We start from the raw sequence: 25905 nt of genomic DNA on the forward strand, positions 1-25905 counted from the left end.
AAGTGCCCACAAATTGCATGATTTTGCAATTTCTGGCCTCTTTACGAGGCACTGCACTGACTGTGGCATGGTCCTCTGCTGCCTCTGCTGCTGCTCCTCCTGGAACGTTGCAGTTTGCATTCCCCGGATGCTGCTGACACACGACTACAGTCGACAATCGGCAGTCGACAGACAACGGACAACGGACAACGGACAACGGACAACGGACAACGGACATCGATTCCTTGTCCTTTGTCCAACACGACAGAAGATATTCCCCCTCTTGGTAGTTCCGCAAATAACTCGAATTTTTCTTACGCGAAATCAACTGGCACGAAGCAAAACGAAAGCGAACCTAGCCGAAACGATTGCCTGGCATTTTACGAGTATCTCTTCTTCATTCCTGGATGAAATTTTATTGTTTTGTAATTAAATTTCAAAGGAAAAAAGGGAGAAAATCAGGGGGAAAGGCACGTTTCGACATCTAAGCCACAGTTCCCGGCCTGAAGGCCCAACTCTGGGCCACAGGTGACGACTTGCCTGTGGATGATAACTGGTTTCCCCGCTATGTAAATGAAGTATCTACGACTCTGGCTAATACTCGTACTAGCACGAGTGGAAAGAAAAAGAGGGGCATCGCGTGTGCGACCTTCGCTCATCGATGATTATGATGAGGGACAGACAGAACGCAAAAAACCATATAAACATTGAACAATTGCACACAAAATGAAACCCAACTCAGCGCCAACTCAACCCAACTTGCGCCTGAACTTGGAGCATCGCACGAAGATAACTCCATGACGTAACCCATTCTCGAGGCGATTGCTCTCCACTCTCCACTCTCCACTGTCCACTGTCTGCTCTCCAGTGACCAATCGTCAAGAGCGTTTCGATCATTAGCTAATAATTTACGCCATTAATTTGAGGGCGAACAAACGTGGAAGAGCCTTTAGGCCGAAATGGGGGATCGTTCTGGTAATCGGCTTAAGGTTTATGGAAGACCATTTACTTTAATGAACTCCCATCGATGCCTGGCCTCTAGACTGGGCGGGTGGTCTCTGGTCTCTGGTCTCCGGTCTCCGGTCTCCGGTCCATGCTCTAAGCATGTTCTGTAGCTCAAAGTGGATCTCTGTCGCTACTGTGCTTTGTTTTCCAGCTCTCTCTCTATCTCGTTTGAGTGTGTTATCGGGTTTTGCATTCTCTTTACAGTGTCCGTTGCAGCACCTGGTAGCATCGCTAATTAGTGTTGCCATTTCAATTAGTCCCCGGAGATGTGTGGCCCAGATGGGTGTCACCCAGAGAGACCAACACCCAACCAACAGTGCTACGTCATGCGATTGGAGGTCTCTGATAGTACGTCCGTCACTACCTGTCCTCGTGGTACCTTGAAGTATCGTTGCATATCGCCAGCCAACACCAACACCTAACCGGTTCCATTCAGAGCGTGGTGTTTCGGGGGCAGAGGGCAGCCGACAGCCGACAGCCGACAGCTGAGAGCAGAGGAAAATGGCAAAAAGCAGGAAAAAAATGCGATAATACCAGTGTGTGGGCGCTTGAATTGAACCCAAGAGAAAGCGAGGAGCCAGTAAAGTGCCAAGGGGAGAGAATGACTCCCCCCAATGGGACACTATACCATATTGACTGGCCCTGCGTTGCTGTTGGCGACCCACAAAATGTTTGCAAAACGTTGAGGAATCTTGTAAGCGCAGGGGAAAACCATAGGAAGGAATCTACCAGAGCTTTTGTCTGCTAAAACCTTGTTGATTAGCGTTCAAGAAGGGGGATACAGGGGTATAGCATGTTGAAGGGTACACTAAATGCAAATTGGTGACCCCGACAAGTTAATTACGCTTAAAAGCTATGTTGAAGGAATCTGTCAGAGCTTTTACTTGGCAAACCATAGTTTATTAGCGTTGAAAGAGGGGTGTATGGAATGTTTAAGAATATCCTTGGCAGGAAATGGCAATTGGTGCCCCGACATCTTCATTATTAGTTAATTGGATGTGGCAAAAGGATCATTTTCGTGAGGAAATGAATCTGTTTTACTTTCAAGTGCCAAAACATTGTTGTTTAGCGATGAAAGAGGGGATCTACAACGTTTAGGGATAACTGGTGACCCCGACACGTTACGTCGTGGAGCTGCGGGAAGGGAATGGGGAGTTTGTGAGGAAGGATTTTGTATTAAATACCAAAACATTGTTGCTTGTTGTTTGCATAAGAAGTGTGATATGTTTGTATGAAACAATTGGTAAAAATCCTCACCGACCTGACACTCCCACAGCTAATAAATTTAAATCATAAACCATAAATAATCGCATTAAACGTAAACGATGTGCTAAACAATCGGAAGCGCCTTTCAAAGTGTGCTTTAATTTGGAATAAACCGGAATATTCATTTCATATTTTGCATAATTCGTAAATCCCCAAAAAACACAACTGAGAATGAGAAAGTTTTCCCGTTGCTGTTGCTATGGAAAGTTTTCCCATGTGGCATTTCCCAAGCGGAAATGCGGAAGAGCCATATGGAGCAAGTGCCATAAATTAGTATGTCGCTTACAGAAAAATAATTAAATGCATGAAACTATTATATATTTATTCCATAATCTATGTGCTATCTGTTGATACAACGTATCGCTTGAAATAACATTCGCCTTCCATTTTCCATTTTCCATTGCAGCCTTCGGTCACGCTTCGAAACGCAGGGTTTTCCTTTGAAGGAAATTCGGGAAGAATAGAAGTCCATCTGGAGGTGAGTCCCCGCTTAAGTCCCCGCTTCCCCTTCCCCTTACCCGTCCACGAAAACCATACGAAACGAAACGAAACAAACAAATTTTTAATGTCAATTTGTAGTCGGAATTTATGATGTCCATTGTTTTGTCTTTTAGTGCTCTGCTCTTTTTTTTTGTTTGTGTCCTGCCAAATATGGCCACCAATTTCACTGAATCAGGCCCCCGAACTGGGGGCTACTTGTGCACTTTTGCACAAGCTGCTTACTGCGTCCGAGCAAAGGTCCAACGAGATGGGGGTTTCATTGTCTCGACTGGTGTCCCCTCCCTCTGGGATACCCTTTCAGAGGGTATTCAAGGGTCAAATGAGAGAAGAAAGCCTATCCGATGGATATGCTCTCAGATTCATGGCTTTTCCTGCACCTAGCCCCAAATCGTGTCAGGAAAGACACAGTCACAATCAGTTGAAAGACACTTCTTTTGGGATAAAAACTTTCTTGGTTTTTCTTTGTAATCTTCGAAAATGGAATCGAATATCTGGAATCTATATCTCATAGATGAATTTTCCAGGGTATCTAAGGCTTCGTAGCGACAAAGTTCGACATTTCTGTGTTGCTTTTCTTTTCTTTTCGTTTTGTGGACATTTTCTCATTGTCGTTGTCGCGTCGCGTCGCGTCGCGTCGCTCTTGGCCTCGTTATTGTGCCAAATGGCCATAAAAGGTTAATTGGGTCCTTAGCAACTGTTGGGCAGCAACAAATAATGCAAACATTCCACGGACATGGACTCGGGACTTGGGACTCGGGACTCGGGGGCTCTCCCCTTCCTTCAGCAGCAGCAAGCAGCAAGCAGCAACATGCGACTTGCGACTTGCGACATAGAAAAATCTTAATTAGTTAATTAAAACAACAAACAAACTGCAGTCCAAACTGCAGTCCAGGTCCCAAGACTCTCTTGCCACAAGAACTGGTTCGGTTCTATCCGGCAAGGAGTCTGTCTGGTCCTGCAAGTAGTTCACTTGGGCTACTGCATAATTCATTCGGTTTTAATGACAACACGAGGATGGCGATGGCGACGGAGGTGGAGGCGTGGATGGGCGGATGGGCGGATGGGCCTGGTAGCTGTTGGAGCATGGAGGATGATAGTGATAGAGAGACGCGTTGTCTGGCCCTTGCACACCCATACCATACCCATACCATACCCATATCCCCATTCCATTCCATAGATCTCTCTCTCTCTCTCTCTCTCTCTGTCTTTCTCTGTGGTTCCCCTTTTGTGCGGTTTTTTGTGTGTGGAGGGAGACTCCTTCGAAATCCCTCGAGGTGGCATTATGAAAGGCATTTAGTTTAGCGATTTATATAGGCGACCTTTTGACAGTTTTATGTCCAGGTTGCTTCCCCTCCCTCAACTGCCTCAACGGCCTCAACTGCCTCACCTCCCTAGCCCCCCCACTGAACGATAACGAGCACAAATGTTGCTTGCTCTTCCTCTGCCTTTCCTTCATTAAATGGAGCGGCAAATGTATTTGTATCTGTGTTTCTGTCTCTCTGTGTATCTCTGTGTCTGCACTCGTACGGATGTATTTCTCTTCGTTATCCTTTGGCATCATCGATGCAATTGCCTGGCAGGGATTTATTCGCTTTTAAGCAGTTTGTAATTGCCAATATATCTGACGGGACATCGAATGGAATGGCAGACAACAGACAGCAGACAGCAGACAGGGCCCGCCGAAGTCCGCTGGGGAATCGGAATTGAATTCCTTCTTAACGAGAGAACCAAATTAATTCCACACAGACCAGACCCCGAGGCACACAATTCCGGCATTCGGTGCTGGGGATGTCGAGTGCCACATTTGCACACAAATGCCCTCAAATTTGTTCCATCGAATATCATTTATGATATTTTACAGCACACTTTCTCCGTTCTCTCCTTCATTTGACCTTTTTCTTGGGTCATACAAATTGTTCGAAAAACGGTTCCCCCGAATAACGTAAAAAGGCTTTCCGGCAACCGCAACCTGCCCCACAAAAGGCGGGGACCTAATCTGCTGGCGGGACTCCCACCCCAAAAAAAGGGAGCCTGCTCCGAGCCCTGACATAAAGAAATGACCAACAGCCATTAGATATTAGATATTAGATATTAGATGGAGCGTCGCCACGTCGAAGGGCGTCGGCGGGAGGGCGGAAAATGAAACCATTTTTGTCATTTGACAGGCAATTTTCAAGCGTAACATTTTCGATATTTTGTGGGGCCCTCCTTCCCCTCCCCCTCCTCCTCCTCCCCGGTATTTTCCGCCACAACGCAACCGAATTATCTTCCCGGAAAACGGGCGAGAAATAAAATATGTCCTGTCGGACGGCGGGTGACCCAAAAAAAAAATAAAACCGAAAGAAAAAGGAAAAATGTATATAAAATCTGACGATAATAGTTTATACGGCTAAAAGCGATTTTCCCGTACACTCTCGCACACTCCCCGTCCCCGTCCCCCGCAGGACATGTGGCTAAATCTGTTGCCATTTCTCATGTTTCATGCCTGTCGCACAAAACATTTCGACCCCTCCGGTTCGGGCCAGGAATTTCGGGCCCTATTCTGTGGCGCTACTGTTTCTGTTTCTGTTTCTGTTTCAGTCTCTGTTTCCGTTTCCGTTCCTGGCCTGGAATATTTAATCGAGCTGCCACATTGAAATATATTGAGTGCATTACCAAATCCAGCCGCTGGGCTCCGCTCCACACATCTCTCGGGCCCATCCCGATCTCTGGGCTATCATTTGATTAAATCTAAATCTGTTTGCGAGCCGCACGGTTTTTCCGCAGCCCGCGGCCCGCTACAGGCCCGTTTTCTTTTATCATTCCAATGGAAAGTAATAAATTAATTTTTCTCCCTTTCTCCCTCTCCCTCTCCCACTCTCTCCCTATCTCTATTTTGTTTGCTTTCGTAAAACCTGAACAAACAAAATTAACGCTGATAGCTTTTCTGTGTGGCTAAATCTTTTAGACTAGTTGTGGCAAACAGTTTTGTGGTAGTTCTGATTGTCGAGGGAAAACAAAGCCGGGTGTACAGGGACTGAAGGAGGGGAATAGGGCTCCGGCAATGGATGCATGAGCAAATAGTTGGGCATTTGCTGGCTCTGCGCAACCCTGAGTGTTCACCGATCAAACAGATAGCCAATAACCATGTTCATAAGCATTTACACAAGAGCTACCACCTACTATCTATCTATCTTGTTCACACATCTATCTCTGATGTTGTCATTAAAAGATGTGATAGGAAACATCTAGACCAGCGGGGGGCACGATGCATGGTCGAAAATGTATCTGTGCGATAGGCATTCTTGGCGTTAAGATAGTTTTCACCAATAATTTCAAGCCCTACTTCCGTATTTCTTCGTTGGAATATACACTTTCTCGGTGTTCTCTAATGGGTATCCCACAAGTCGACCCTCCTCTGTGTATGCAGTAGGATGTGTAGTGTGTGTGTGTGCCTCCTTTAAAAATGTTTCGTTCAGTTTGTTCGAAATTAGTTTCTTATTCAATTTGGTCCCCAAAAGTTGATGGGCCAACGGCCAAACAGAGCCAATAGTCTGCCTACGAAAAGCGCCCAAAATGCATTTCCCGATGCAGAAGAAGAGGGGGAGGCGGGAGGCGGGAGAGGGGTAGGAAAAACAGCGAAACGAAACTCAAACAAAAGCCCGAAAGTCGAAAATCAGCGGAAAACACACACAAAAAAATAAAAGAAATCGTGAAAAATCGTGAAGAAGAAGGCTCTAGTCTGGCGGTGGAGGGTCCCCATCGCGTCCGATCGAATCCAATCCGGTCCGGTTCCGTCCAGTCATGTTGAAAAATGGCCAGCCATGGAAATGCTATTGGCCCTGACACTGACTCTCTGACTCTCTGGAAAAAGAGGCAAAATAAATTGACTGTTGGGGTCGGGAAAGTGAGGAAAAGAGTGGGGTCCGTGGCGTGGCCGCAGGTGGAAAATGCATGCATATGCAAATGAACAAATGATTTCCCCGCGGCTCATTTGGAGTTTCATTCGCTTCGATTGGTACTCTTTTTGGGTACTCTGGGGGGTTTCTTTCACTCGAAACCCGTTTGACCCTCAAATTAGTTGGCGGTTCCAGCTTTGCTTTTGGCCAGGCGGCCAGCGGACAGCGGCCAGCGGCAGAAGCTGACCTTGTTTCTATACGTTGGCCCAAACCAAGCCAAGTGCAAGGTCAGCAAAGAGGGAGAGAGAGAGAGAGAGAGAGAGAGAGAGAGAGGGGCAAAGAATGAGTGAAAGAAAGCAGAGGGAGAAGAATCTCTCTGGGGAATTCAGATTACGTTTCATCTGGATTTTTGTGGATTGTGGATTCTGCTGCTGCTGCTGCTGCTGCTGTTTCTTGTAGCTTGTTTTTTTTTTTTTTTTTTTGCTTTTTGGGCTGGGCCAACGAGTTTGGCCAGTTTCTTGGGACAGTTTGCGGAGTAAATTAGCCAGCAAAAAATCTCTTGGCCAACTTTTTGACAAGTTTGTTGGCCACAGAGGAAACGATTTGTGGGCTGCCTGCCAGTCATCATAGATTATCATCTCAAGACTCAAGGGGAAATAGACTACAGATGGGATTTGATTTGATTTGATTTCTGGTTTAGTGGATGCCACAGCCCAACGATCGCATGGCACGGGCTCTGTTCGGTTCATTCAACTCTTCTCATCATTTTGATGGGTTTGGCTTTCTATTCCATTCTGATTTCCATCCGTCGTCATCTGTCATCTTTCGATCACCCAGATCCTGTTTTGCAGCAGAAAGAGATGTCTGGAAAAGCCATTTAATTACATTTTCCCCATGCCTCGTGGTTCGTGCTTCGTAGTTCGTGCTTCGTGGTTCGTGCCTCGTGTCTTTGAAAAGAGGGAAAATAATTTGTGCTGCTTCTGCTGCTTCTGCTGCTGGCCGGCTTTTTGTCAAATTGAAAGCCATAAAAAATGCGTGGCATGTTTCCAATTGTCGGTCGCTCCACGATGGGGCATGCTGGATGCTGCGGCTGCCTCCTCGTGGCTGCTGGGGATCCGCTGGGAAACAGGTCTTCGGACGTGGACTGGTTCGCCGGATGGCAAATTAACAGTTAAGCGCCAACGGTAAATAATTGTCAAAGACAACATCCCATCCTCGATGCCTGCTGCATGTTGCATGCTCGTGATGCACCTCGGATGAACATGAGGATGGGGATGGGGATGGGAATGGGGATTGGGAATGGGGATTCGGATGGGGATGAGATGAAGATGAAGATGAAGTCGCGCCATCGCAAATGAGGTTTGACTGGTTTCGCCGTGACATGAACCAAATGCCCAAAAGGAGTCTTTGCCAGCCAGCCAAGCAGTCAGCCAAATACAGTGAGCACTGCCTGGGAGGGAGGTCTCCCGCCTGCTTGGGAGAAATCAAGAGAGAGCTTTTGAGAGATGCCTTCGAGGGTGCAGAGTAGTGCCCTTTTGATGCTTTAGAACCACACACATTCATGAGAGTCTGGACTCTCCAGGCCCTCAAGAAAATACTTTGAGGATGTGAAGGGTACACCATTCACTATGTTTCTCCGAGTGTATCCATACAGTACCATATTTTTGAGGGATGTGGAAAGTACCGGCATGCAGCGCATCTGCGGCTGGGTTTGCCAGAAAAATTGTACAGATATGTACACGTTTATGGGAGGGACTGTTTCCACCCGCCTACGGAAGGAGAGAACTGTAGAGAGAACTTCTTGAAGCTTTAGTTTTCTCTTAGATTTGGTCTCTCAAAATCAAAATGAAATCAGAATGAATTAAGATTTCCATTTTGTGGCAATGCCACGATTCGCACTGTACCTCCACTCCGTTGCACTCCACTTTGCACCCCACCCCCCCGTCCGCTCTCTACACTCTGTCGGCGGCGGGGCGGGGAGGAGGGGTTCAGTTCTGTTTCTTAGACGGGTAATTCTAGTCGCCTTGGCAGCTTCTCTTTGAATCTCTTTCCTCTCTGGCTCCTCTGCCTGCTGGCGGATGTGCAAATATTTTGATTAAATTTTCTCCCCCCGATTCTCCATGGCAACTTTCTTTCCACGAACCAAAACGCAGCCACCGTGTGCAGTGGCATCATCATCATCAGCAACGGCAACGGCAGCGGCAATAGCAGTGGCAGTGGCAGCAACAGTGTCTGTGGCAGTGGCAGTGGCAGTGGCAGTGGCGGTGGCATCTATCTCTCAGTTCTGGCTGTCCCTCACTCCGTTCCCAGGTGGCATCTTTGGTGGAGCACAACGGTCGGTGGCAGCGGCTTCTCCGTGACTGGAGGATGACTTGACCCGTGGCTAAGACTTTCACCACCCCTCCCCACCAAAGTGAAGGCCAAAAAAAAGTTCAGAACAGAAGAACTTCATTAGAGAACTCATTAGCGGCCGAAACTTTTCCATTTTCCGGAGAAAATGAATATTAAACGCGTTTCCTCCGCTCTGCCCGGCTCCACTCTGGTTCTGGTTCTGGTTATGGTTCTGGTTCTGCCTCTGCCTTCGTTTTAATAACTGTGGATTAAGTCTGCATAAATAATAATGATTATAAACTGTGCGAAAATGCACTCCCCCCTCCCCTTCCCCTTGCCCCCTGGAAACTTTCTGCATAAGAAAATGACAAATGATCGCCCGGGAAAAGTATTCAGAAAGTGGCACCCAGGATGGAGGGAGCGACAATAAAGTTTTCGCCGCTCCTTTCGTTTCGGTGGAAATGCGAAAAATTCGAGGACTTTGTTATGCGTAATTTGAGGTGGCTTTTCGCTGCGTTTTCCTTTGAGTTTTCCCCTAGACAGGGATGGAAATAAGATAGGAATGGGGGTTTCCTTTAATCTTCTTACATCAAATTATCTCGGCAATTATTCGCCGTGAAGGCTCCTTTGTTTAATGGAACACCCCTCAGACCCAGAGATAGCCGCGGAAGCGGAGGAAGACGCCCTTCCCCTCCCCCGAGTGTTATTCAATTGAATTGTATCTTATCTGAGAGCCAGAAGGAGCCAGTAAGGAAGGGAACCACCAGCTAGACGCACAAATTGCTCGACTCCTCCGCTTATCAGTCAATTAGCCCGGCGATAAGAAAAGCGACAACAGCTTGGGCGAATGGGCAGGTAATGAAGAACGACAGACAGAGAATGCCAGGGAATGGCAGCTAAAGGTAAACTCAAGACAAGTAGCCCAGTTGCGTGGGGCGGGGGGCGGGGAGTGGAGTAGGGGTATCGGCCTGTCATCGTAACAATGGCAAACACTTATCACCGTGTCCCTGTGCCCCCTTTCCCTCTCTCTCTCTCTCTCTCTCTCTCCCCGTACCTTTTACTCTGTTTTTCTCCTGCATTTGTAATTTCGTTTTATCACTGAAAAAACACACACACACACACACAAATTTCCATCTGTTGTTCGGAATGTTTTACGCGGGGGAGGGGGCGGGAGCGGGGGTTTTCCGCAACACTCATTAAGCGAGACACTCAAAAATGTAAAATACCAATTTGGAAACATTCCCAGACTGGGGCAGGGTCGCTGCCAATCACCTCTAATACACACGGGTGTGTGGCAGATGGGAACAGATATCCGCCCAGAAGTTCCATTTCGGGAATGTCACTTAAAATGGTTATCTTTTAATTGCATGTGCTCAAAGCTGGTTCTGAAACTGAAGATAGCCCACGATTTGCCACGTTTCGAGGCCAATCAATGCTGGCTAATGGTAAAGGTAATGGCGTTTGTCCACAGAAAGAGTCTTCCACTAGCCGCATAGTTTTCCCAATGATTCCTTGTGGGGAATGCCAGAAAAATACCCTTATCGCAGTGCTGCAGCATGGGATATCCAGGGGATGGGCTAGTATCCTAATAAATGCCCCCACATTAAATGCCCAATTTAGAGTTAAACATAAACCGCAAAAACGATGCGATGGCCATTAAATATTATGATATCTATGGCCACATGTGGCACCTCCATCCCACCCCCATAACCAGAACCAAACATTGCGCATACGCCGCGTGCACCGCAATAAAACCAATGCCACGGCAACGACACGACAGAAGCGCATTTTAATTAATATACAAATTTAAATGCTGCACTCGAATTGGCAGAAGGCAGACCGACTGACAGACCGACAGACAGGGGGTGTATTTCGAGTGGAACGAGGCGGCAGAAGGGGTGGGGGCGGTGGTTGACAGTGACCCACTCTGTTCCTGTTTGACAGCGAAAGTCCATAAACGTCACTTTATTGCAATCAGTCAATTATTGAGAGGAGTCTCTGTATACTATGTACTCTTGAAGATTGTTTATTTCGACCTACGTGCCTTTATTCCTGAATATATTCCAAACAGAGAGGGGGAGAGAACGATATAATCGAAAAGATATAATGCATATACGAGTAGTGCATAAATATTATAAATGGAATTTAATAGATTTCACTTTCAGCCAGCCGATACTATTTGCCCAAAAATGGCCTTCTAGGCCTATTAGTCGGCACAGTAGCTATGCCAGCCCCCCTTGTAATTCTTGGCTATCATCTGCGGGGTTGAATCGATAAACATATTCTATCTGGATCTTGATGAACAATCGTGAGGCCCTGAGAGAGGTGTGTGTTCTTTGATTAGCTTTCGTCCGATGTACACACAAATATCCATACAAATAATTGTCGGCCGAAATCCGCCAATTATCGTCGTGGCAATGGCTCTGTAGCTCTGTTGCCAGTGCGGTCCGTAGACCGTAATTGAGATTGTCAACATTTGGTGGAGGGGACACCTGTATAGCCGCCCCGCACTCCTCTCCTCCCGCACTCTCTCTCTCTCTCTCTCTGTTTCCAATAATTGCTCTATTTTGTCAGGGCAAACTTTAGTTATGTCGCAGTTGTTTTTGCTCTTTTTTGCAGCTGAGCAAGAGGACATGACATGTGTGTGGGTGGCGGGGAACCCCTTTCTCTTTTGTATTCAATTTACAAGCGCATGCAGCGGAAATAGCCCCAGCATAGCTGCAGAGGGGGAGGAGGGAGCATGGCACTTGAACCCAACGAGCCATAACAAAAGGCACACGAAGTAATTAACTCGTATTTATTGTATTCGCATAGTCGGCTCCCAAAGGGTTGGGGAGGGGAGGGGTGGCGACAAGAGTGGCATGAAGAGATTCCCCAGAGCGGATGGATGTTTAGCTATAGACGGTCTCGGGGAAGGGGCGGAGACGGGGACGAGGACGGTGACGGAGACGGGGATGGGGACGAGGAGACGCTGCCCCATCTAATTGATAAGCCCAGAGTCGGCGTGGCCCTGGGGGCAAGCAGCGGCCTGCATGTGCACCCAATTACGAGTCAGAGTACGAGTCCGAGAGTGCTCCGCTCCCAGAAGTGCCCTCTGGTCCGACCATCAGGCCATCAGGGCTCCAGAGCCATGTTTATTAGTTTTCATTTGAATTCTCTCCTGCATACACATTTTCCTCTAATAGACTCCGGGAAACTCCACTCGGGGAAGCACTCGTATTAATGCAAACTGTGTTGGCTTCAAGTCAAGGGAATTCCTGCCCCAAGAGGAAGCCAAGAGGACGCGCGGCGGGGATTCAAAGGGAAGGCCATTTTAAGGAATCTTTTAACACAAAGAACCTTTTTTTGCCGACAGACTCTTTGATTTATGATGGGAGATTGTTGCTTTAAGTGAAATGTAGTCTCTGCGGGAAATGGCTTGAAGTTTTCCCAGGATTATGTGCTCCTGCGACAGCGAACCACAGAACGCACCCGAACCAAAACCCGTAACGGAAACCGAACCCGCACGGAACCCATCTCTGGGCGGTGGACAGTCAGTCCGAAGTCCGCTAATTGGATTAGCATCGAAGGGTATTCAACTGCGGTTAGCACTGTTCCCCGTTCCCCGTTCACCGTTCCCTGTGCTGCTGTGGGGGAGGTGTAGGGGAAACCGCACAATTTCTTGTTTCTGCCCCGGCCCGCAACATCTTCTTGCAACACGCAACTCCACTTCGTCTGCCTTGGGATCATGTCTATGGTTTATGGCCTGGCCTCTGGGCCGACGAACGCTGCTCTCTGTTCGCTGTTCCACTTGGGGGCTTGGGGGCCAGAGCCAGAGCCAGTGCCAGTGCCAGAGCCAAGTGGCGTGTCCATGTCATTTACCTGGCAGCCACTCAAGTGGATTCAGGGAATGAGAAGCGGGGAGGGGCAGGGGCAGGGGCAGGGCCACTGGCACGGGGTGCGGGGTGCGGGAGCGGGTACAAAGTTCTGATGCGGTTTTTTGCTGCAATTATATAATATTGACATTAGTGGCATGTTGCCTGTCGCTTTATGTTTGTGCCTCTGCCGTTGCCTCTGCCGCTGCCTCTGCCTCTGCCGGTGCCATTACCGGAGATTGAAAGACGGCAAGAGCTTCCACGCTTAATTGCAGATGATGCTGCAACACCAAGGGGCAGCAACGGAGAGGCAGATCTAAAATCAATATTATTCTTAATGGCACAATTATTTGGTTTGCGTTTCATTTTAATGGCTTAATGCCAGAAATTAATTGCATTCTGCCTTCTGTTTTAACCCATTTAACCCCCCCTCTGTCTCTTCCACAGCTAAGGACCCCCCACCCCCGAGGAGTGCAACCGCAGTTCTTCCCACAATTTTGAAGATTGTCCAGACATATCCCACAGCAAAAACCAGACTGATTCGAGAGCAGACTCCAAGGAAAACTATATTTTGATATCTTCCAGAACAGAACAGAGGAGAGGAGAGACCACATATCAGTGGAGAAAGGAGTGAGAGAATCAGAGAGGACATATCATAAATCACTTTTCTCCGTTTCTGGGAATTGATTAATGTTGCGTAAACGCCTTGTGCGCCCTTGCCGCGGACCAGAAGGACCAGAGGCCTCGTAACTAAGTGAAAGCCGCCGCAGAAAGTCCCGCAAAAAGCGGGAGAGCGAGAGAGCGAGAGAGAGATTTAGTGTATCCGTTGGCACCTTTCTTTGGAGAAAAGACTCTGCACGAACAACAACAACACATCAGCGAAACGAAAACAAACAAGCACCAAAGATGGCCTTCATCTGGCGTCGACGCTCGACGACTATCGTGAAGCTGGTGGCCTTCCTGCTGGCCATCTGGTTCTGCATCGCCTTCCTCGTCTACACGGACGACACACGGCGTCGTGCCGCCCAGGAGGCAGGAGGTGCCTCGGGCAGCGCCGTCGGGGGAGGAGGCAGCGCTCCCCTCGGAGATCCCGTTGCCCTGCCCCTGAGGAACGGGGACGGCGACCCGGCCGATCCCCTCAACGACGACATCGGCCTGAATGGCAATGTCATCATCGGAGCAGGAGGCGGCCTACGCAATGAGCTGGAGGAGGCGGACATTCCGCCCACCGCCGCCAAGCCCAAAATAAACGAGTCCGGGCGCCAGTCCGCTGACAAGAAGCCCCGGAAGAAGGCGGCCCCCATTCCGCTCAAGCCAAAGCCACAAGACGGTGAGAGTTCCTTTGTTTTTTGCAATTAAACTGATTTCAGGCTTTGTTGAAGATTGAGATTCAGCCTGAGACGAAGAGAGATTCCTTGAGCTGCATCCTTGAGCGGAGATTCCTCTGGTCAATCTCCATAAGAGGGTCACAGCATCAGAAACAAATCAGAGGTCCCTGCCAGCCAATCCAATCCCTTTTTCCATCGAAAACTAATCAGTCCTTTTCCTGCGAAATTAGCTCTCCCTCTCTCTGGGAAAAGTTTTCCTCTTCGCTTTCTTTGCTAACAGTTTTACCCAAGATTACTTTCTCATTTTCCCAGTGATTTAACATCCCTTTGGCGGGTGCTCCTTGGAGCATTCGCTCCTTATCGAGTGCCTCCTTATTGTTGCCTGTGCGTCGAACAATAAGCATTTCTATTGAAATCAGTTGCACATTTATTTCCATTCCGGAATCCGCACAAATGGAATCACCCCCACCCAGCACCCTGCACCCTGCACCACCCCCTGGTTCCTGCTCCTTTTTATCGGGGCTGGGAAATCTGTTTCTTGCTTTTCCCTGGACTCTTTGCAGTTCATTTCCACGCAATCGCTTGCAACTAATTCCCATCAATTCAATTCAATGCACATGCCCCCTACCGTTGCAGCCATGGCACCCGTTGCACACACACACACACACACACACACATCCTTGTTTCTTGTGAGAATGCATTTTGGGTCACCCGAAACCGAAACCCGAGCCCGAGCCCGAGCCCGCTCCCATCCGAATGGGGGATAATAACACATATGGGGCTCCCCCCTCGCTCTTCGAGGAAAACTCGCTGCTGCTGCTGCTGCTGTCACACTTCCTCGTTTTGCTCTGGTGGCCGCGCCACCGCCTTTTGTGCCTTTAAGAAAATTTCTAACAAGTTTTACAACAATGTCGAAGATGCTGGCCCCAGCGGCAAATACTAACAACCCGAACAAACAGCAACAACAGCAACAACTGCAACATTTGCAACTGCAACAACGCAGAGCACTTAACAACTTGGAATTGCTGCCAAACAACATTTTCAATGTCAGGCGAATGCTCAGCGGAGCGGAGGTGGTGGCGGTGGCGGTGGCGGAGGCGGAGGCGGAGGCGGAGGGAGGGATACTACAGGGATAGAAAGATATAGACAGATAAATAGACAGACAGACAGGCATTCGCATTCAACTCGTGGAGGGGAGGAAAAACACGAAATAACGAGGCAAAGGGCAACGACCAAGGGATACCCTCTGAACGAAAGCAACTCCCTCAGGAACATGGGCTCTGTAATGGGAGCTCTACAGACTAAAGTAAATTGAATCGCTGCTAAACATGGCTGTTGGGCGGAGAATTTCCATATCCATGATCGAGTAAGAACTTAACTGAATATCTCTTGCATTTTCGGCGAGTGCTGTACGGCCTTTTAAGCCACGCGTAAAGGGTATGGATAATGTTACTTACTAATCAAGTCAAGTCGAGGCTGGGAGAAGGGGGCAGCCAGTGGAGGGGGAGGTGGTAAGGTGGCAGATGTGGCAGATACAGAGTCCAGAGTTCCCGGCCATGGGATAGATTTTTCCTCAATGGACACTTGACTGGTCGCTCTGCCTCTGCTTCTGCCTCTGCTTCTGCCTCTGCCCAGGCAAATCAATGAAGCCCGTCTGGGGCCCAACCAGGCATGACTCCAGAGGAGGCGGGCAGGGGCAGAGGCACAGGCACAGGCAGAGAGCGAGGGAGAAGGAGGAGGAGGAGAAGGCATAGATAGACCTCGCTTGTAGCTTCCTGTATGTCCCTCCTCCACTATCCTCGCATCTATTGGGCTGTGGCTCTGGCTCTGGCTCTCGCATGTGGAACAAGCATTTAAGATGGCATCAGCATGTGGTCGACTGACCATCAGTCCGTCGGTGCATATGGTAGGAGGAGGAGGAGGAGGAGGAGGAGGAGTTGGAGGATAGCGAAAGATCTACATACATCCCCCCGTCTCGGCCAATGCACGTATTTGCAATTTCGCATATCATGTTTGCATCTCTCGCCCCATCTTCAGCCCAGGTTCTGCCTTGCGCAACTGCAAGTCCATCTCCTACCCATTCCCATTCCCATTCCCATCATCATCATCATCATCATAAGCATCGTTGAGGTGGCAAAGCTACAAGTGGGCTCCTTTGGACTCCTTTTGGGATCGCTGCTCGAGCAGCAGCTGCCAGCTGCCCCATGGCGTCAAAATTGTGTGCAAGCCAACAAACGTTTACCAACACTCGCCAATGGATCGAGCCGTGGATCGAACCTCGAACAGTGGTTCGGAATGAACAACTAGGAACAACAAGGATTTGATCCTTTGATCTTTAGGGAATACGGAGAGGCAGAGCCAGAGGGAGACCTCTCATAGCAAGCGGATGGATGGCTTGGCTTTCCTCTTTCTTGACAAAATCAAGAAATGTTCTATATTTTTGATGGCATTTCTGGCATTCGCTAGACAATGCTCAAGTTTTATAGTTTTCTCGATGGGGTGCCACTGTGGCTGCTCCTCCAACCTAGCCCTAGCCGTAGCTTTCGACCTCCTCCGTCCTCCGTCCTCCGAGAGTGGCGTCCTTTGGGCCTCTGCCTCGGCCTGTGTGCCTGTGTTTGCCATGTGGTTGCCCCACGTTGTTCATAGCTGGTAATTAGTGTTGTTGTACTTATTGGCTTTGGCCTTGGGGCACAGCGTTACCACCACTCCACACCACACCACACCACACCACACTACACCACCAAAAAGATGCAACAACGAGACGTGCGAGAGCGTCGTGGTACCAACACGACGTTTATCGCGCGTTCGCATCGGGTTCTCCACTCCACTCCACTCCAGCCCACCCCATGCCACGCCATACCATACCTTCTACCTTCTGCCTTCTGGCCATGTTATCTTGATCGCTGGGATCCCTACTATCCCTGGGATACCTTCTTGGCCTGGCCCCTGCCGCTGCACCACCCTGCTGCACCCTCCCCTTATGGTAGGGCAGGGGGTGGGGGCATCTGCTATACGCATAATTCTTGTTTTTACAATTTAGCAGCGATAATGATTTTATACCATATTCAAGGCAACAACATAGACACGCCCACCGAAGGCCCCCCTTTTTGTTGCTGGCTGTGCTTGTCGTACGCTGCCACAAAATGCGGCACAAAAGCAGATTGATTTGTGCCTCTCACTCTCTCTCTCTCTCTCTCTCTCTCAGTCCTCCTCCTCCTCTTTTATCCTTTCCTCTTGTTACCCTGTTCTTTGGGGTTTCCTGGTTTTTTAATCAATGCTAATCCCAGGGAATGCGCGCTCGCATGTCTATTGTCATTTCCCCTGCCATCGTGCCATCGTGCCATCCTGCCACCCCCCAGGCATGCTGCCACTGCCACTGCCACAGCCAGGGGGGATTCACACGTGACTCGCCCTAACCTCATTCGTTGTGCGAAATAGCGGTACTTTGGCATATTATGTTACAGTTATGCGGCGAACATGATGTGAAACATGAGCGACGAGAAGGAAATGAGAGAGAGAGAGAGGGGCAGCGAGGGAGCTAGGGAGCTAGGGAAAGGCATTTGTCATGTGCCAGACACACCCCCACCCACCCCTACTAGATCCACCTTTCACCTGCTGCTGCTGCAACCTCCCACCTGCTCCTCCTGTTCCTGTCTCTGTCAATAGCCAAACATTTATAGCTTCCTGTCACGCTCAGGCGTGTCCCTTGAGCGCTTCTCTGCGCTGCGATTGTCTTTCCTTGTTCTACCACTCCCCCCTCTCCCCCCTCTGCCCCCTCTGCCCGCGCCATTGTCCGCGCATGGCGAACATAACGCATACGCAGCGTTGTTTTTCTCGCATGTCCCGCGTCCCATACGATGGGAAAATGTCAACTCCGATTTTCTCATTGGAAAACTGCACGAATAATCGAAGCGAAGGGCATTTTTCGGAATGAAGCAACGAGTTTTAATATTTTAACATACGATTTAACCGGAAATGTGACAAGAATATTGAAATATTTCCTGTATGGGAAAATCCTTAAAGATGGCAATCGAATGTGGGATTCTGTCCTTTGTTTCTTTGGCCCCACTTCTGCCTGGGCCTGTGGGCGTGTCCCTAATTGGTTTACTCCTGAAGGGGGGAGTCCTGAGAATAGTCCTGGAGCCCTGCCACTGGGCATATCATTAATATCTCAAGGGGCCATAAATATGCAACAGTGAATCAATAAAAGACATAAAATCCAGTTACGGCTCTCCACAGGCCCTCGCCGCAGACCATATTCTATTCTATTTTTTATTATTGCTTTTTATGATGACGATGCGTGTGCGAGAGGCGCCCAGCTTGCGAAAAAAGTTCATTATAAGAAGGGGATGGAGGGGGGCCCAGAACAAAGGAATCCTGTGGCGGAACCGTGAATATTCCGCAATGAAATTGTTACTACGGCAACGGGCGACAAATCATACAATTTATGAGTGAAACCAACCAAGCAACCCCCTCTCCCGTGTCCCCTCTCGTCCCTGGGCCTACCGCCGCCTATGGCCGACTTAATGGTTTTTTCTCTCTCTTATTTCCCATTTTTGTGTGCGAACAAATTTATTGTCGACTGATTGGCCTGCTCTCCAGTCCACTCCACTCCTCTCTCTTTCCGGAGACTATCATAATGCGGTTGGCATCCCCAGTCCCCCAATACCCCACTCTCCACGCCATGCCATACCATCCTTTAGCATCCTGCTTCTATCGTGCTCATTTTGCAGCCTTTTATGGCTTCTTATTTTGCCGGGGAGCCAGCTTTTTACACTTATTGATTTTGAAATGGTTGTGGTAATTGAAATGTTCTGCCCCCCTTTAAGGTGGGGGTGGGGAAGCCAGAAATATGCTTTGCCCGACTGTGGAAATAAAGAAGAGTTTTGTGGTCCAAAAAACCAGTTCATAAAACCAAATTCGCCTCAATGGCTATGTTCTAATTGAACAGGCTATGATTATGATTGGAAAAGGGATGTAATGAGGGGAACATCTGTTCGGAATGGTGCAACTTTACGAAGGAAGCCCCTAGAACTCTCACTAAATGCACTCGACCCACGAAATTTCCTTGAAATCCCCAGCTTAAGATCCTCTTAAACCCCGAGGCTTGAGTGAATGTAATTCCGAGATGGAAATCCAGTTTAATTAAATTGGTAAGCCCTTTAAGCAGGGTCTCTGGGCTGCGTACCTGATATTTCCATTAGCAGGGAACCCGAGGAACTCGAGGATGGATAGTGGAAAGGCAGACAGTCAGACAGTCAGGCATTCAGGCGATGGCCAATAAGTGTCACTTGTGGCTGACAAATCGCATAAAAAGCAGAGGCAGAAGCTCACGAGCAGGATATATATGCTCCCAGGAGGAGCACAGCATGGCATGGCATGGCATGGCGGCAGCAGCAGCAGCAGCCGCAGCGGGAAGGAGTCGACTGAGAACAGGAGAATATTTCATATTTCCATGCAAATGCAAATAACAAAATAATAAAATGCACAGCAAGGACGGGAGTAGCAGCTGTAGGAGTGCTAGTCGAGGAGGGTGGGTGTGGGAGTGAGAGTGGGTGGGGGTGGGGGTGGGGGTCAGGACACACATGAGGAAATTTGCAAGGCAAACGATTTTTCATAACCATGTGAAGGAAGGACCCCACAAAGCAGGCGAGGAGCTCCTGATGATGGCAACTTTTCATGTGAAATGCACTGCGATTTATCTCAACAGGAACTTAATGTTTATTCGCCTCTCTCTCTCTCTCTCTCGCTCTCTCTCTATCTCTCCCTGTATCTGTGTGAGTTTATTTTGTCATAAATTTCACGCACAACAGGGTTCCCTCGTGCTCATCTCACCTTCAACTGCAGTTTCAAGGCAAATCAAATCAGACAGCAAATGCAAACATATTTCTCTACCTCTCTCTCTCTTTTGCAGATACGAAAAAGGTAATAGATCCGCCTGGCAACTTCGATGAGAATCTGGGGGAGATGGGCAAACCCGTCACGTTGCCCAAGGAGATGACCGACGAGATGAAGAAGGCCGTGGAGACTGGCTGGACCAACAATGCCTTCAACCAGTATGTTTCCGATCTGATATCGGTGCACCGCACACTGCCGGATCCCCGGGATGCCTGGTGCAAGGATTCGGCCCATTATCTATCGAATCTGCCTGCCACAGATGTCATCATTTGCTTCCACAACGAGGCCTGGACCGTACTATTGCGGACAGTGCACTCGGTGCTGGACAGATCCCCGGAACACCTCATTGGCAGGATTATCCTGGTGGATGACTACAGCGATATGCGTGAGTGTTCTCCTGGAATCTTGTCTTGGAATCAAAATCAATGGATCTACATCGAGGTTTATTCTCCATTTTAGCGCATCTCAAGAAGCAACTGGAGGATTATTTTGCCGCCTATCCCAAGGTTCAGATTATCAGGGGGAAGAAGCGCGAGGGCTTGATTCGTGCCCGCCTCCTGGGCGCCCAGCATGCCAAGGCGCCAGTTTTGACGTATTTGGATTCCCATTGCGAGTGCACTGAAGGTGAGCAAGTGATAAATGTCGCGGCCTGAAAGCAGGCAACAGACTTCAGACTACAAAATACTCAGCATACTATTAGAGGGGATAATATTTGCGGCATTGCCACATTAATTTGTAGAATACCTTTAGGAGAAAATAATAGTGCGCGTGCATTAGATGCGATTAAGTGATTAATTTATTTGCCTGGAAGTAGGCAACACAATTTACACTAAGAAATTGTAGCCTCCATAAGGAGGTAGGGCTATGCGCTGCTGAATTACTGCACTGCTACTTTAATTTGTAGCATACTTTTAGACGGCAAATACTATTTGTTGAGTATAAGAACGACTAAGCTGTGAGGTCTTCTCTCTCTTAAATATCTTAAATTAATATTGTATTCCTTGGTACGAAATTTGATAATTCAATCATAAGTATCCGTATTAAACGATTGACGAGCCATTTTCCACCTCTCCCTCTCGTAGATTTTTCTCTATTACATTCACTAATGGAATGAATGTCAATCTGCCAATATGCTAATTCCCCAAAAAAAAACTACAAATGCGGCTCTTAATTGAGTAGATAGCATTTGTGCAGTCAACATTTTTGCCAATACAAAATTCAGGCCAATAATAAATATTTAAATTTATGCGGCAGCCAAAAAAGCAAAGCAAAAGTAAAACCAAATCAAATTTAAATGCAGAAATTTCATTTCTGTTGTACAAGCTTTTTTCCTATCCGAGACTCCTCCTAGGAGTCTCCTCCTCTCCTGTGGCGTCTCCCGTTTTTGGTTTATGGCCCAGAGTGTAACGTTCTGTTCGTACCATTTTTGATGGCCATCAAACAAAATCCGTTGGGCCCGAAACGATGCCAAATAAAACAAAGCCCAACTCGAGTAATTCACTTGAGCCTCGGTATTTCCCTGGATCTGGCTCTGCCTCTCTGGCTTTGGCTCAGATTCTGTTTCTGAGCCTCCCACTGCCACTCCCACTCGATAAGCTCAATGACTGACAAGAGAACGTAACAAAAGGCAATCAATTTAGTTTATTAAGAAAGTTGCAGCAAAAGCTGGCAATTGGTTGTCAAAAAACTATCCGAGAGTGAAGCGTAAAGAAAAGCAATTTCTCCTATCATGAGGCGGATGATGGATGGATGAGCGAGCGAGTGCCGTGCCGTGCCGTGCCGTGCCGTGCCCCGAAAAAGCAATTAAACCCGCTCGTAGTCGTATTTTCACAATTTCAATTTCATCCTTTCATCCTTTTGTTTTCGCAGGCTGGCTGGAACCGCTGCTGGATCGCATCGCCCGGAACTCTACCACCGTTGTCTGTCCCGTCATCGATGTCATCAGCGATGATACCTTGGAGTACCACTATCGCGACTCCAGCGGCGTCAATGTGGGTGGCTTTGATTGGAATTTGCAGTTCAGCTGGCACGCGGTGCCCGAGCGCGAGAAGAAGCGCCACAATGTAAGTAGATTTCAGTAGAATCTGATTATTTCTCCCACTGGCGGGAGTCTCCTCCCTCTTGGGGTTAGCCTAAACATACGCCGCATGGCGTGTTCCTTGGGTTTGAGTTATGTTTTTGTTTGTTTTACCCAATGGTTACCATGGTTATGTTGGCTCGAAACCGTAGCGAAAAGTGGGGTTACTCCCGCCTCCCGGGGAAGCCCTCGCTTAAAGCGCTTGAACGTGACTACAAAAACTGAATGTTTGCCGTAAAAAGGGCATGAATGCCCCTGCCCGGGCCCCTGCCACTGCACACACAAACACTCTCGCAGAGATACGGATACGGAACATTCACATCCATTCACACGTACAGGCCACAAAAGTGTCGTTTGCGATATGAGCTATTAGAACTAACAGTCGCTCTTTTCACGCTGCAGATGAGCTAGCGAACAATTGACCGAAGACTTGAGATCAAATTTGCGTTGAGGAAGACTAAAAGTTGGCAACCTTTTATGGAGGTTTGTCTGGGAAGAATGTCCGGGATCCGAATAGTTAAAAGCAGAAGTTTTATGAAATATAAAATGGTAATGCTGTGGCAATGGGATCTACAATAAATCGAAGTTCTACTATTAGACAGAATCCACACAGAAAGTGGGTCAAAAAGAAGTAAACTCCTTCTAATTTTAGTTGGAATTTATTGATTAACTTGTGAGCGGCGGGGTGTTATGGTGCTATGCTTTTAAGGCACACTGTCCCAGCGGATTTCATATCCTTTGCGGACTGGAGGAGCCCCATGCCCCATCCTGCCTGCTGCCATAACTTTCCATGAGCCAAAGAAATGGCTTTTGCAGTTTATGGCCGCCTGTGCGAGCCACGTACAAACTGTAACCCATACTCCGACACGCAATTAGATACTCCCGCACACACACACACACACACACACACACAAACACGCCACAGATAGAGAGAGAGTGAGTGTGAAGGGGGTCGGGGGTGGTGGGGGGGGCGGAGAGACAAAGTGCTCCACAAATGGACATTCGAAACTGTCGATGGGTTTTCCAGGCGCTGACAGCTGCTGCCTGTTCGTGTGTTTTCCTCCCGTCTGAATGGAGGAAAATCCTCCTTGACTGGGCCTCAGCGCAAACCATTTTCCACTTTTCACGTAGCAGCATCCGCATCCCCCCTGCCATCAACACCTCTTTTCCCTTTACCCTGCTTGAAATCCATGGGAGGATTGCAGTCTCTTCTCTTGCAGGATGCGTTTTTTGTTCCATTTGCTTAACATTTTAATTAAAAGTTCATAATTACAACGTTTTCTCTCTCTGGCGAATGGCAAATGGCGAGTGGCGTGGTGTGAATGGTGTGAATTGGCTGGAATGTAAGCGATATTACGCATACGCCTCGTGGCTTAAAGGCCACAAATTACAAACGGAAACGGAGATCAGAAGAGATGGAGCAAGGAGCAGGAGAGGATGCGGAAGAAACAACGAACCATGACACTGCAATTAAAAGCCAAAAATGTTAACAGCAAATGTGCCGCACGACTCTGGGTAGTCGAATGAATGCCCTTTCCAGAGGGGCTATAACCCCATCCAGAAACGCAGAGTGTATCGTATCGTCGTAGGAAGGGTATCTTTGAATTCGACTTCCTTTCTTGCAGCTGCTTCCCTGCTTCTCTGCATCTCTGTTTCTGCTGTTGTCGTTGCAAGTTGCAACGCATTCGGCTTTTTGCGGCGTAAATATCTGGCATAATTGTTTTTACAAGCGCCAAGGGGATTTATGAGAACATTGTTGCCGAAAAATCCTTGCCGAGGACACTGGCAAATTGTTGTTGCTGCCGTTGGCTGCTTTCTGCTTTCTGCCTTCTGCCTCCGCTGCTTCCTGGCGACATGCGGCGTGCAATTTGGTATCCATGCCTGGCCCCATGCCTGGCCCTGCCTCAAGTTGCACTTAGCAGCTAAATCAAGTAAGGCATTTCCTGCCTGCCACCGCCACCGCCACCGCCGCTGCTGCCGCTCTCTGCCGTGCCAACAGCAACATTGGCAATTTGCCGACTCGGAAGAGGGAACCGAGGCGGGGAAAGCGAGGCCCATAAATGTTGCTCTGTGTGCCACATGTGTGCCGACAATGATAATGGCTCAGCGAAGATTTCTCTGCCTCTCTCTCTGTCTCTGGCAGTGGAAAGTTGTTGCCTGAAATTGAAAATGTTTAAGCGAATGGGAAATACTCTCGAACTCTCTCTTCGGCAAAGCAAATCCCCAGTAAGTTCTTATTTCTTATAGTATCTCTTCGAGGTGTATCCGTCCCATCAGGTGGGCATCCTCTAAGAAACTCTGCTGAAAGGCTGCTGCTCCTTAGGGGCACAGCTGTTGACAGCTCCAAAGCTGCCCGAATGAAAATCCCCCGAAACTTTTGATGTCTGTCCAAAGTTGCTTAACTTGTTACGAGTTGCCACAGCAGTAGCAGCAGAAGCTATACAAACAGCAAGGAAACAGCACATCGCACAGGGAACAGGGAATCAAAAATACATATTCGTTATGGGCAATGCCATTGCCATTGCCATCTCCTTCTTTTGCCAGTCAAAAGTTTGTTCCTGCAGCTTTTGTTTGTATTTCCTCAGGGGGAAGGGAGGCAAAAAGTTGCAAGGATATAGTACGATTATTTTGTATTTTTTTTCTATGAAAATAATGCTTCCTGCTTTTCCTGCAAAGCTAATCGATCCGGCAACGGGCTTCACCCGCCTGCCGGCCTGCCTCTCCATCAAATCAATCAAATGCGATTTACCAAATCGAAATCCTCAACAGTTAATCATTTTAAACAACTTAATGTACATCTGCTGTGAAAGTTGTTTGCCTCCTCCGAAGGTTTTCCTTCCACAGACTTCCTTCACTTCTGCTTCGCTGCTTTTTGCACTTATTCCAGAGCGAGAGATGGCAATGAAATTTAAATATTTAAGGAACGAACCAAATAGCATAAAAATAAAAACTAATTCGCTTCGTTTGCCCGCCTTGGGCATGGCAATATAATGCCATATACACCCACACAGATATGTGTGCTTCGTGTATGTGTGTAAACTAATCCCCGCATAGAGGGAAAATCTGGAATAAAACTACAAACAATTTCATATCCATATGACGGGGTCCCAAAGGGTGAGCAGCAGCAGGAGTAATGGAGTACCCGCCGCTGCTGCTGAGGGCGCTGAAACACTAATCCAATTATTTGAGAAAAGAAATCAGAAAAAATGGGAAGGAAGGAAAGCACCGACAAAAAACGTATTCGATGGTAGGGCAGAGCAGAGCAGTGCGATGCCCTGCCATGCCATGCCATGCCATGGCGTATGCGCAATATGCGTGCTCAACAGCTCACGGCTGGCACACACAGGGCACGCAGAGCACACAGAACACTCATACGCAATGTTGGCCAAAGCGTTTAACTATACATAGAGCGACCGAATATACATACTATAAAGAAGAGTGCCTAAAGTGCCAAATCCTCAACCTCCTCTCCCCCTGTACCTTACCCTTGCACTGGGTATGGGTTTGCTTCTGGTTCGGATTCTGGGTGGAAAATGGCAAATGGCAAATGCAAAGGAATATTCTAGACAGAGTTTACCTTTAAAAATGGTTTAGGCTGTCGTCGTACTCTCGTCCCTCGCTTATATGCATGTGTAATGGGGCCTGTGCGGAAAGGTAAATGCTTTCCTAATACCCTAAGCGAACGGGGGAGTGTTGGGGGAGCGCGCAATAGAGAGCGGGAGAGATAGAGGGTGGGAGAAGAGGAAAGTTCTCATCGTGGCCCGTTGCACGTTTCATTTCATTTCGCT

General features: G+C 48.2%; 1 protein-coding gene across 3 annotated transcripts in view; it reads left to right on the plus strand.

Annotated features, from left to right (window-relative positions):
- The window catches only part of LOC108159611 (putative polypeptide N-acetylgalactosaminyltransferase 9), a 64615-nt gene that overhangs the window by 14205 nt on the left and 24505 nt on the right, over positions 1-25905 (plus strand). For 2 of the 3 annotated variants that reach the window (XM_017293065.2, XM_017293066.2), the window contains exons 2-6: positions 2657-2728; positions 13262-14144; positions 20057-20425; positions 20500-20664; positions 21910-22103. In XM_017293065.2, coding sequence (XP_017148554.1) covers positions 13721-14144; positions 20057-20425; positions 20500-20664; positions 21910-22103 — 1152 coding nt within the window. In that variant the 5' untranslated portion in view covers positions 2657-2728; positions 13262-13720. The remainder of the gene's footprint in view (positions 1-2656; positions 2729-13261; positions 14145-20056; positions 20426-20499; positions 20665-21909; positions 22104-25905) is intronic. The other variant, XM_033391700.1, reaches the window with a different exon arrangement.

This window comes from Drosophila miranda, chromosome 3, assembly GCF_003369915.1.
Source record: "Drosophila miranda strain MSH22 chromosome 3, D.miranda_PacBio2.1, whole genome shotgun sequence".
Taxonomy (NCBI): Eukaryota; Metazoa; Arthropoda; class Insecta; order Diptera; family Drosophilidae; genus Drosophila; species Drosophila miranda.